The sequence below is a fragment of the Vulpes lagopus genome, chromosome 1 (assembly GCF_018345385.1).
Source record: "Vulpes lagopus strain Blue_001 chromosome 1, ASM1834538v1, whole genome shotgun sequence".
NCBI classification, from domain to species: domain Eukaryota; kingdom Metazoa; phylum Chordata; class Mammalia; order Carnivora; family Canidae; genus Vulpes; species Vulpes lagopus.
The window spans coordinates 168,159,249-168,171,672 of NC_054824.1; the positions used below are offsets into that span (position 1 = coordinate 168,159,249).

General features: G+C 41.6%; 1 protein-coding gene across 2 annotated transcripts in view; it reads left to right on the forward strand.

Annotated features, from left to right (window-relative positions):
* The first annotated feature begins 6,199 nt into the window (after window positions 1-6,199).
* The window catches only part of EDEM3 (ER degradation enhancing alpha-mannosidase like protein 3), a 70,495-nt gene continuing 64,270 nt past the window's right edge, over window positions 6,200-12,424 (forward strand). For both annotated transcript variants that reach the window (XM_041757728.1, XM_041757733.1), the window contains exons 1-2: window positions 6,200-6,574; window positions 11,107-11,152. In XM_041757728.1, the coding sequence (XP_041613662.1) occupies window positions 6,414-6,574; window positions 11,107-11,152 (207 nt within the window). In that variant the 5' untranslated portion in view covers window positions 6,200-6,413. The remainder of the gene's footprint in view (window positions 6,575-11,106; window positions 11,153-12,424) is intronic.

A 12,424-nucleotide genomic window follows, 5' to 3' on the forward strand; every position in this document is an offset into this window, starting at 1 on the left:
GAGACACAGGCAGAGGGAGAAGCAGGCTCCATGCAGGGAGCCCGACGTGGGACTCGATCCAGGGTCTCCAGGATCGCACCCTGGGCCAAAGGCAGGCGCTAAACCACTGAGCCACCCAGGGATCCCCCAGCATTTCATCTTCTAAAAAATTCTGGGAGGCAGTTACTTTTCTTATTCTCATTTTACAAATGAGGAAAGTAAGGCACAACAAAATCCAGCAATTTGCTAAGGTAACATGGCAAGAAAGTAGCAGAGATGGCTCAGAGCCACTGTTCTTGGCCACCATGTTAGGTCAGCAGCGTTCAAATGTGGAATGGTACAGCCTTAAATCTCTGTGACCTGACTAAAATACAAAGTAGAGACTGTGTTGGTGATGCAAGAGTGGGGATTTAGGAGAGAGGCCAAGGACAAGATGCGCTTGCTTGGAAAAAGTCGTGTAACTTGGCTTTGTTTCTGGTACATGGAAGCAAATGGAAAATGGCGACAGAATGAGACACCCACCACAGAGTGAGCTGAACATTAAATGTGATGTAGGAGCAAAATCTCTTGTCTTAGAGAGCTGGTGCAGGTGTCATGGACAGAAGTGAGAGAATAATCTGAAGCTGAAGTGAATTTTAAGATCTTGAGTCACGACTGAGAGGTGGAAAAAGCCCCAGGGACATGTTTAGCAGAAGCGAATTGTCTGTATTTCCCATTCTCTTTCTTGGAATCTGGGTACGTCAGACAGCCAAGCCCGAAGCCAGCTCACAACATTCACCATGTTCTTCATGAAATTGCCTTTCGGTGGCCTTAAAGTCCCTACGTGTGAATGTAGAATACATACTGTCTGCATTTAATATTTGTAAGATCGGTTTCTCAAGAAGTGTTCTGTGAATTCCACCCACTATCAAATAGTAGGAAAAGCAATTTGATGAATGATGGAATCACTACTGTCAAATTCCACACTTGAGTTTTAAGAGGAATTAGATCTGTTGTATTAAAGAATTCAAGTTATTTAGGGGCAACTGCTCCTGTATGGTCAGTGTCACACAGCTGCCTGCAGCCTCCTGAGACTATTTCCCAGCTGTAATATTGAAGTGGAGACCCTCCCTTGTGTTTGTGAATCCATATGATTCTAACCAGGGCTCCTACCACTCCCTAAGTCCTGGTCCATCCAGGGAAGAAAGTAAAGAGAACACCAGGTGAGCATACATATTTACATAAGCTACAAGGTTGTACAAACAAACTCTTAACTGGCGAAAGGGCATTTTACACATGGCTCTTCTTTCTAACCATTTCTTTTGACAACTTTTTCTTTATTTTGTTGATTCAAGTGCAATGAACACAGTGTCACATTAGTTTCAGGTACACATTTTAATGATTCAACAATTCCATACATTACTCCATGCTCATTGAGATTAAGTGTGCTCCTCTTAGTCCCTTTTACCTATTTTATCAATCTCCCCACCCACTCTCCCTGTGGTAACCACCAGTTTGTTCTCTATATTTCAGAATCTGTTTTTGGGGGATCCCTGGGTGGCTCAGCAGTTTGGCGCCTGCCTTAGGCCCGGGGTGTGATCCTGGAGTTCCAGGATCAAGTCCCACATTGGGCTCCCTGCACGGAGCCTGCTTCTCCCTCTGCCTGTGTCTCTGCCTCCCTCTCTCTGTGTCTCTCATGAATAAATAAATAAAATCTTTTTTTTTTTTTAGGATTTATTTATTTTATTCAGCGAGAGAGAGAGACTGAGAGGGAGAGACACAGGCAGAGGGAGAAGCAGGCTCCGTGCAGGGAGCCTGACATGGGACTCGATCCCAGGTCCCAGGATCACACCCCGGGCTGCAGGCGGCGCCAAACCGCTGTGCCACTGGGGCTGCCCAATAAATAAAATCTTAAAAAAAAAAAAGAATCTGTTTTTTGGTCTCCTTTTTTCCTTGTTTTGTCTCTTAAATTTCACAAATCATATGGTATTTGTCTTTCTCTGACTGGTTTCATTTAGCATTATACCCTCTGGTTCCATCCATGTTGTTGCAAATGGCAAGATTTCATTCTTTTTATGACTGAGTAATATTCCATTATATACATATTTGTTATTTCTTATCCTTTTAGGGTCTAGCCATTCTGACAGGTATAAGGTGATATCTTATTGTGGCTTTTGTTTGCATTTCCTGATGATTAGTGATGTGGAGCACCTCTTCCTTTACCTGTTGGCCATCTGTATGTCATTTTTGGGAAAATGTCTATTCATGTCCTCTGCTCATTTTTAAATGGATTATTTGGTGTTGAATTGTAGAAGTTCTTTACATAGTTTGGGTGTTAACCCCTTATCAGATACATCAGTTACAAATGTTTATCCCACTCACTGGATTGTCTTTTGTTTTGCTGCTGGCCTCCTTTGCTGTGCAAAAGCTTTTTATTTTGGTGTAGTGATTTCTTACCATCTTTAATGGGCTTTTTACACATCTGAAATCTTTTCCATATTGTTTAAAAGTCCTCTCCTTCTCTTTATTGCTTTCCACCAGTGTTTTTCCCCTTGTATAACACACCAAGGTTTTTCTTAATTCCTATAAACTTTTTTTATCACTAAGTGAATAGGTTCTAAAATAACATATATAGGTTTTAAAATAATGAATGTAAATTTTTCCTACTGCTCATAACTGGCCAATTAGCTAAGAATTTGATTATTTCCATCATGGAGTTAAAATGGAATCTCTTTTGAAATGCACTTTATGAATATATTTTTCTTTCACTTCCGTGGGTTCCATCTTACATAATGATAAGTTGCAATGCTTTTTAGGTCACACATGCTTCTCTCCTTACAGTTTTGCAGAGATTAGTGACAAATGAACTCAACTATTGGCTAGAAATTGAATTTCAGTAAAGGAGGAAAAAAATGCTTATTATTTAGCCAGTCAACAAAAATATGTTTTGTGTTCTCATCAGATGTTTTTCAAATGTCGTGTTAACTTGAAAACAAATAAATAATCTAAAGTAGGGGACAGAAAATGCTAAACATTAAAAGCCAGACCTCCTTCTTGAGAACATTGTTTAATGATAGTTACTAGTCTATTTTTGACTTCTTATAAAGACTTGGAACACCAGGAAGATAAAGGAAACTGAGTTACTGCCAAAAATCCACTACAAATAATTGACTTGACTACATTTCAATAAAACTGAAGGTCATTGGCTATTTTTCTTTTTTTAGATTTATTTATTTGAGAGATAAAACAGAGAGTGCCTGAGTAGGGGAAGGGGTTAAGGGAGAGGGACAAGCTGACCCTGCTGAATGAGAAGCCCCATGTGGGGCCACTGGAGGGAGGGTGGTCACCCAAGGTAGGCCTCCCTATGCCGCCTGACCAGAGCCAACATGGGCTCCCCATGTGACTTGATCCCAGGACCCTAAGATCATGACCTGAGCTAAAGTCAGGCACTTAACCAACTGAGCCACCCAGTTGCCCCTGTTTTTCTATTTTATTTGTTCCTAGTTTTCAAATACTGAATAGTTGGTATTGACTTTTAGCTTGTCATTTTCTCTATGCTAGAGCCAAGAACAATTCACAGGTATTATTTATTTAGCTAACTTCATCCGTAAAGCTGCCAAAGAGGATCCAGGATGGAACAGATATAGGGTTGCAAGTCCATAAAAAGAATAAAATTAAATGTTGTACAGAAATGACCTTATGTGTTTTCACAGCCTCTATATAAGTAGATAAAAGGACCAAATTAGTCCTCATTTTGTAGATAAGGAAAATGAAGGAATAAGGAAACAAGTATATTCAACATTATTTAAGCATCTAAAACAGGAGAGGCACAGTGCTGAATTTTGGAATATACATGTAATTAAGCTGAAGTGTATACCCTCCAAGCAGTCATAATCTAATGGACATGGCTGGCTGAAAAACACAATCATAAACAGAATACAATGAAAGAACAGAGGAGGGAATGACTTCTAGTGGCTGGAAGGTTTTGAAAGGATTCTGTGGAGCTGGAATCTGAGCAATGATTTAATGGGTAGAGTGTTCTACAGACAAAGATGGTGGGATAGCAGACATAAGAGCAAAGGCATAGAAAGGTACAACTCGTCGATTTGTTAGTTATTGCATGAATCTGAGGGCAGGGCAGGGGTAGACAGGAGATGACATGTTTAGAGGGTCTGTAGATGTCCTTAATGCCAACTCTGGTAGCAATGTGGTGTAAAGTAGGGTGGCAGGGAGATAATTAGGAGACAATTGCAATGGTTCAGGAAAGAGGTAATAAGGCTTCAACTGAGAAGTAGGAGTGACAGCAGGTAGTGATGGCAGAAGTAAAATCTATATAATTTGGCAACTGAGTAGGCGTGGACCATGAAGGAGGAGGAGTTGAAGATGATTCCTACGCATTAATTTGAACCAGAAAACAGGGACGCCTTGGTGGCTCAGCAGTTGGGCATCTGCCTTCAGGTCAGGGTGTGATCCCGGAGAGCGGAGATCGAGTCCCACATCCGGCTCCCTGCATGGAGTCTGCTTCTGCCTCTGCCTGTGTCTCTGCCTCTCTCTGTCTCTGTGTCTCTCATGAATAAATAAAATCTTAAAAAAAAAAAAAAAAGAACCAGTGAACATATTACATTTGAGCTACCTTTGGCCAGAGAAGGGAATTTCTATTGGGAAGGGAGAAAGTGGGACTAGAGATCAGGACAGATATGGATTTAGACATCAACCACAGGCACGTAGTGGCTAAATCCGTATGAGTGGAAGAAATCACCAAAGAATAGTGTACAAAGAGAAGAAAAAAGTCAACAAGAAAAACCTTAAAATGCAGAGAACACCAGCGTTTTAAGAAAGTGTAGACAGGGGGAGTGAAGGAAGAGTCATTGGTGTCACATGAACGGTCTTGTCTGAGACAAAGCAGATGATGCAAGGTGATAAAAATCAAGGAAGAAGAGTTTCCAGAAATAGAGCTGAATGATGCTGAAGGGATCAGTAGGCGATTTCCTGTGGTCACAGAGATCACATCCGCACCCAGAGATCACCAACCTACTGAATTATCACACACACACACACAATGTGTTTTTTTTTTTTTCAAGAGGAAACCTTACTCTTCATTTTACCAATAATTAATGTAGGACTCAGTAATCAAAATCAATTGCAAGTTCCAATTTCCTTTATTAAGTTTTCTTTGTGCAACTCCTTCTACTCTCCTTACGTTGGACTTTTAAGAGAAGTCTTACGTGTCCTTTTTTTTTTTTTTTTAACTTACTTATTCATGAGATACACAGAAAGAGAGAGAGGCAGAGACACAGGCATAGGGAGAAGCAGGCTCCATGCAGGGAGCCCGATGTGGGACTCGATCCCAGGTCGCCAGGGTCACGCCCTGGGCCGAAGGCAGGCGCTAAACCGGTGAGCCACCCAGGGATCCCCGTACGTGTCCTCTTTAATCCTTGTGGATGCGGCTACATGCAGGGATTCCTGAGTCAGAGAGAGGGGCTGGACATCTAACCCAGCAGGGTGACGAGGACTTGCTACCTAACCTCTTCAGCCTCGGTTTCCTCATCTGCAAAACGGGAACGGCGGTCCTTAACTTCTTAAGAGTCGAGAAGCGTGCATGAGATGAACGCAAGTAAAACTCTCAGCACATTGCGTCAAAGGTCAAAGGCATTTTTGCCGTTACCGTTTTTTGCAATCTCCCCGAGGGTAGAAAAGTATCCCAACGCCAGTCCCTAAGGCGTGTAGCACGGAGCTGGGGACGTGTGAGCCCTCGGAGAAGCGTCAGGGCGGGAAGAGGGACTCAGAGCGGTTGACAGGCTCCCCGGGACGCTGCAGCTGACAGCCCCAGAGGAAGCACCGGCTGCAAGGCGCCGCGGGAAGCGGGATCCCAGGCACCGCCCCGGCCCCTCGGAGGACCACACGTCCCAGGGTGCAGCGCGTCCCCCCCGGGTGGAAATTCAGCCCGGCGGGGTCGGATGGCCCGCCCGCCGGGGGGGGGGGGGTAGCAGTGCACGCTGGGACTTGTAGTCTTCGGGTCGCAAGCTCGCGGGTCGGAGGAGGGCCGAAGCCGGAGGCCCCGCCCCAGTCCCGCCTTTTGTCCACGTCTCCGTTCTCCCCGCCAATGCCCTCTCCTTCCCCCGGAGCCCGCCCCTCTCCCGTCACGTCCCCATTGGTCTGGAGCCTCCGGGCCTCGGGCCCTACCCGGAAGTAGCGTTGGGGGAGGCGGTTTCCTAGACTACGACACCGGAAAGCTGGGGGAGGTGCTCCGGGCCGCCGAGGGCGGAGGGCGGTGGCAGCGCTGGCGCTGGGGACCGAGGGCTCGGTGGTTTCGGGAAGCAGATCGGCGACGGCTGCCGCTCGCGTAGCTCCGCATCCCGCCCTCGGCACGGCTCGCAGCCCCCTTGCCACCGGCGTCCGGCGATGTGTCCCCCCGGCCGGGCGTAGCCGCTGCGCGTGCGCGCAACCGCGGGGCCATGAGCGAAGCCGGCGGCGGCCGGGGCTGTGGGTCCTCGGTCCCCCAGCGAGCGCCATGGAGCCTGGTGGCGGCGGCGGCCGCGCTCTGCCTGGTGGCGGCCACGTCCGTGCGGACGGCGGGGGCCGCGCCCATGAGTAGGGAGGAGAGACAGAAGCTTGGGTAAGGGTGCCGGGCGGCCGGGGGTGGGTTTCCTCAGGAGGCGGACGGCGGGCGAGGCGCCTGTCAGCGCCACCCGGGCGCGCGGCGGCTGGACCCTGGCGGGGGGCCGGGGGCCGGGGGGGCGGCGCCGCAGGGCCACCTCGAGGGGCCGCCGGATGTCCCTGGGCCGCCGGCGACGTGTGCCGGCTGCCGGGGGCCGTCCGCCGCGGGTCGGCGCAGCTGCCGCGTCAGTGGCCCGCGAGGGGGGCTCCGGCCCGTGCGGCTCCGTGCCGGGGTCCCGCGCCCGCCTTCAGCCGGAGACACGGCCCGAGTTGGCGCACAGGCGAGCTCCCCGCTGGGCAGGCGTCGCCGAGATCTCGCAGCAGTTAAGGAAATGCGCTTTACACCTGTTACGGGCAGAGGGGGCGTTCGTTGGAATTGGAACTTTACACGTTTACCGGGTCCCTGCGGCGCAGAGCGGTATTTAAAGGTATTATTCAGACGCCTCAGCGGGGCGCACCTGCTTACTCAAAGTAGGTTTCTCGCTTTCGAAAGTGGTCATGAAATTACCAGTTTATATATATATTTACAGCGCTGAAGCGGGAGTTGCGTATCCCTAATACCCGCTGGGGTCCCACAAATCAGAAAATAAGCCCGAGAAGTAGTAAGAAAATGAGCAAAGAGCGTGAAGAGTTAATTCGCACAAGAGGAAATGCAAATGGTCAATAAACATGAAAAGTTACTCAACCTCTTAAGTGTAAGAGATGTAGATTAAAACAATGAGATCGCTGGGTTTTCTGGATTTTTTTTTTTTTTTTTTTGCCATCAGATTAGTAAATACAGGGGTGCCTGGCTAGTTCAGTAGACCTGTGGCTCTTGGTCTCCAGGTTGTAAGTTTGAGCCGCACGTTGGGTGTAGAAATAACTTAGAAAAATTAAATCTTAAAAAAGAAAAGATTAATAAGTACAAAACAGAGTACTGACTAGTTGAACTGTGAGAAGAGACTTGGTGGGAGTGTAAATTGCTGCTACTTACAGTATCCCCTAAAATTTAAATTGTATGTACTCTCGGGGAACCAATCCTACAGAAATAAAAGCGCTATTGATGTAGAGATAGATGTACAAAGATGTACGTTTTGAAAGAATGGAACTGTTCTTTGGAGCATCTGTATTATGGAATAACATTCAAACATTAGGGAGGATGTAAATAACTGGAAGGACATCCAGGATATATTTCTAAGACAAAAAAAAAAAAAATTCGAGTTGTAGAGTAGTATGTATAGTGCCATCCCATGTTCTTTTAAAAGCAGAAAAGAAATTGTCTAAGCTTAGAAAAACGTGGAAAGATGATTACCCCCTGGGGTTAAGATGGAGGTGAGATGGGACCATCAGGTTTTGTTTTATGTACTTACTTATTGTTTAAATCACTGCAAGAGTATTGTGTTTTTCAAATAAGGTAACAATAAAAGATGCCTGATGGAAAGAAATCAGCTACCAAAGCAAAATCATCAGTAAACTCTTAAGTATCTTACAGTTTTCTTTCTTTATGAATTTAATGTGTCCTTGATAACTGTTTTAATGAATGCCCTGCTCTGTGCTAGATACTTTACATATGTTACCTCTGTAATCCTCCCTGTTAATGAGGTGGAAGTGATCCCCATTGTGCAGGTGAGGAAATTGAGACTCAAGGTCAACTTGTTCAAACTCAGAGCTAGTAAATAATGGTGGTACCAGTATTCAAAACCTAGGTCTGTATGGACTTCCGAGCAGAAGTTCTCTCCACTGTGTTGCACTTCTTAAAACTCGAAAGAGAAGCTTCAAATCTGTAAAGGAAAGAAAGTATGGTGACTACCACTCCCCTTTCTTTTTTTTAATTAGACATTTTTATTTGAAGAAAAGTCATTAGTCATTTTTGACCAAAATTAATTTTTAACTGGAAAAGTTCAACCAAAGTGTCTTGAAATTTCAGCTCAAATTTTGAGAGGAAGAGTCTGAAACTATAAACCACAAACACAATTGTTTTACTGCTTTCCCCTTTGGAGATTTTCAGGAAACTGAACTTTGATTCATATGGTTTACCTGTACATTTTTTTAAAAAGCCCAAATAATGATTTATGATAAAAAGCCTAAAATACCTCATCCCCTTTTCCTATTCCCCATACCAAACAGATGATAAAGACTGGAATTATCACAAGTTGTAAGCAGTTACTCAATTGCTTGCAGTTTGTAGTTTATGGAATTTTTTACTTGTTCATATGTAGACTTACCCTTCCTGGAATACATTGTGTTTTGCTTTTGTGGTTTAAATGTTACAGCAGTTGTTAATGTTATCTTTTCATTAAAAAAAAGAAGTATAAAGCAATCCAATTTCTGTAGCACATTGACAGGCAATGTGGTTTTAGAAAAAGCTGACTTAAAAAATTAGTTTTAATCAAAAGCAATTTTTGAACTATGGATCTGAGTTCCAATACATTTTTTATAAGATTTTATTTATTTATTTATGACAGACACACAGAGAGACACAGAGAGAGAGAGAGAGAGAGAGAGGCAGAGACACAGGCAGAGGGAGAAGCAGGCTCCATGCAGGGAGCCCGATGTGGGACTCAGTTCCAGGTCTCCAGGATCATAACCCGGGCTGGAGGCGGCGCCAAACCTCTGGGCCATCGGGGCTGCCCCCAATACATTTTTATTCACTTGTTGAATAGCTATAAAACCATCATAAAGACATTTTTTTTCTGTTTAATAGAGTAAGGTGCCATTCTGTATTTAAATACTTTGTGAGGACTTACATGTTTAAGTAGGAGAGAGAGTACTCAACTGGATATTAACTATCTTCACTTTGAAGTATGTGTTGTGAAATTTGATGATCATGTGCTGCAAAAATGTAAGGATTGGAAAGTCATATGTCCTCATATGCAATTGTGATTTATTCTTAATCCTGAAAATTGAATGCTTACAAAATTTGGGTTAACAAGTTAAAGCTTTTGTTGTCTGTAACGCACATATCTAGGCACTGCCATTACCAGCTAAAGGAATTTCTATTTCTTGGCAATAATCTTGTATTGATTACATATCCGTGGAAGGAAAAGAATAATTTCCCTATTTCATTTGTTGATAATGGTTTAAAAGAAAATTTAAACATTGTTTTTGATTGTTCATTAGCTAATTTGAGAGATCTTTATCATCTGCAATGTAATAAATATGTAGAAGAATTCTTTAAGATACTCCATAGTTTTCTGAGATAACCTGTCCATTTTCTATCATATATGCACACACATAAGAATTAAGGTTTTTAGCATAATGATAAATCTCTTTTTTTAAAGATTGAGTTTTAAAATGATTCATAAAAATAAAATAAAATGATTATTCATAAAAAGTTTTTCAAGATTTCATTTCTTCAGTTTATAAGTTTGAATGTACTTATTTTGCTGGTCTTTATAGCCAGGGTCTGGAAATTAGTTCTTTTTCTGTTTGGTAGCTTTATTATTACCGGTATTTCATCATCTATGATTACAGTTTTTAAAATGACGATTGCAGTATGACAGGAAGTAAAATAAAATTATACCAACCATTTTCTCTAACACTTTCTTCAATTCTTGCTATTAGTGACCGGAACTTTGGGAACAATAGTAAGTGTTAATAGAAGACTATTGAACTATTTTTCCCTTGCTAATTATTCAGATATTTGGTTTTGTCTAACCATAACATTAACTTTGTAGTTTTTTGTGTAGTCCTCAAACCCCCAAACTTGAGAGTGTTTAACTGAAAGACCAATTCGTTGGTTCAGAAAGTACAGATTTTGACTTGGTAAGTCTGGTGTGGGGATCAGAAATCTCCATTTTAAACAGTCATCTTGGGTATTTTAAGAAACAGAGATAGGCAAAACACACAAATCTCTTTTTGAGGTTATTTTTCTCACTTTAGAGTTGAGTATTATTTATTTGGCTTTTGATGGTTTTTTAAAGGAGAAAAGAGTACATCATAAAATCATAAAATTTTATCTTTTGAAAGTGTGAGCAAATATATATCAATAGATATGTATTAAACTAGGCATTAGTGATTTTATTTAAAATGAAAGGTAGAAGCTTTCCTTACATACCCACCCTTCTATAGAATATATAGATATATACATATATATAGTGTAAGCAATAAACAATAACAGTAATTATTACTTCTCTTGGGAGTCTCCAGGTATAGTCTTCCTTTTAAGACAGATATGTTAAATAATTTTGTTAAGAGGTAATTATTTTTCAGCATCAGATTTCCTTCTCTCTGCATGGTGTGCATCATTTGTCAGTTTTCTTGGGCAGCATAAGGTGAATTTTACATAAATTGCTAGGAAGAGTAAAAATTTGGCCCAGCTCTATATGATTCATGAAAGCTTGTCTACTAACACTTGTGTATTTCTTGACTCTGTTTATGTCTTTTTCTAACTAATTTTTTCTTTTTTTTTTTTTAAATTGGTGTAAGTTTATGAAGGAGCATTAACTTTTTTAGAAAAACAATAAATAGAATGTACTTAACTTTTTTCCATTTCTGCTCTTTTAAAATTAGGAATCAAGTACTGGAAATGTTTGATCATGCTTATGGTAACTATATGGTAAGTAGAAGACTTATCTTCACATACCCTTTATGTGAGTGGATTATTACATAAGCACAGTCAGCTGCAGATTCTGAAACCTGAATTAATAGCACTTTTTTTTTTTAAAAGGAAGTTTTTGAGAAAATAGTACAAGTGTAAACAGAGTGTTCCTTGTAATTGATTCTTAGAGGAGTTTATTGGATAGCTGAGAAATTGAATTAGATTATGAAACTTTGTATTTAAGTAGTTTCCTTTGATGCTGTCAGCAATGTGAGTGGCTTTTATGGCTAGATATTATGGATGTACACGAATAAGATGTTGTCTCCAGCCTTCGGGGAAATTATTCTCTTAATTAAAAAAACTGCTTACAATATTGTTTTATATATTCTATGAAGAAAACCGTTCCTTCAAAGAGACAAAATATGACCTAGTTTCTGTCCAAGTTATGTCCTCATAGTGGGCTTTGATTTGAATATATTCTGCTTTCTAGATACACAATCTGTATTGTTTTAAAATGTCTTGGTGTTCACTTGGAATGAAATAGCAGCTTCAGTTTTGCAAGATGAAAAAGTTATGGGGGGAAAAAACGTTAGGGAGATCTCTTGCTCATCAGCAAACAAACTTAATGCTGCTGGACTTAAAAATGGTAAATTTCTATTACATGTTTTTTTACCAGTTAGAGATTTTGTCCCCCCATAGTACAGGGAGCCACTTGGGGGATGCTAAGGCTGGGAAGTTGTAGCTGCCTCCGATTTCTCTCTGCCTCATGCCCCTTAATAAAATGATCTTAGACTCCAGGAAAGAAATGTTTAGTTTCTGAAAAGATGAACTAGTAGGCAAATTTTAGAGTTCAAAGAAAATTGTCTGTGTAAATTTGTGTACTTTTGAAAAGAGTAATCAAATTGTTCTGAGAATTCTTATGAATTTTAAAATGTTTTTACATTTTTTACATTTTAAAATATGTCAGATTTTCTTTTATGATGAAAGCCTATAAAATATAGTTGGAAAATTGTGTCAGAGAACTAACTTTGATTCTGCTTTAAGTATATTTCAACTGGTTCTGTGAATCCATTTTTCGTTATATATTACACAAATATCTTCATTTATTAACATCATTATAAACGTATAAGTACATACACACTTTGTATTTTGTATTTTTTTATTTTTATTTTTATTTTTATTTATTTATTTATTATAGTCACAGAGAGAGAGGCAGAGACATAGGCAGAGGGAGAGAAGCAGGCTCCATGCACCGGGAGCCTGACGTGGGATTCGATCCCGGTTCTCCAG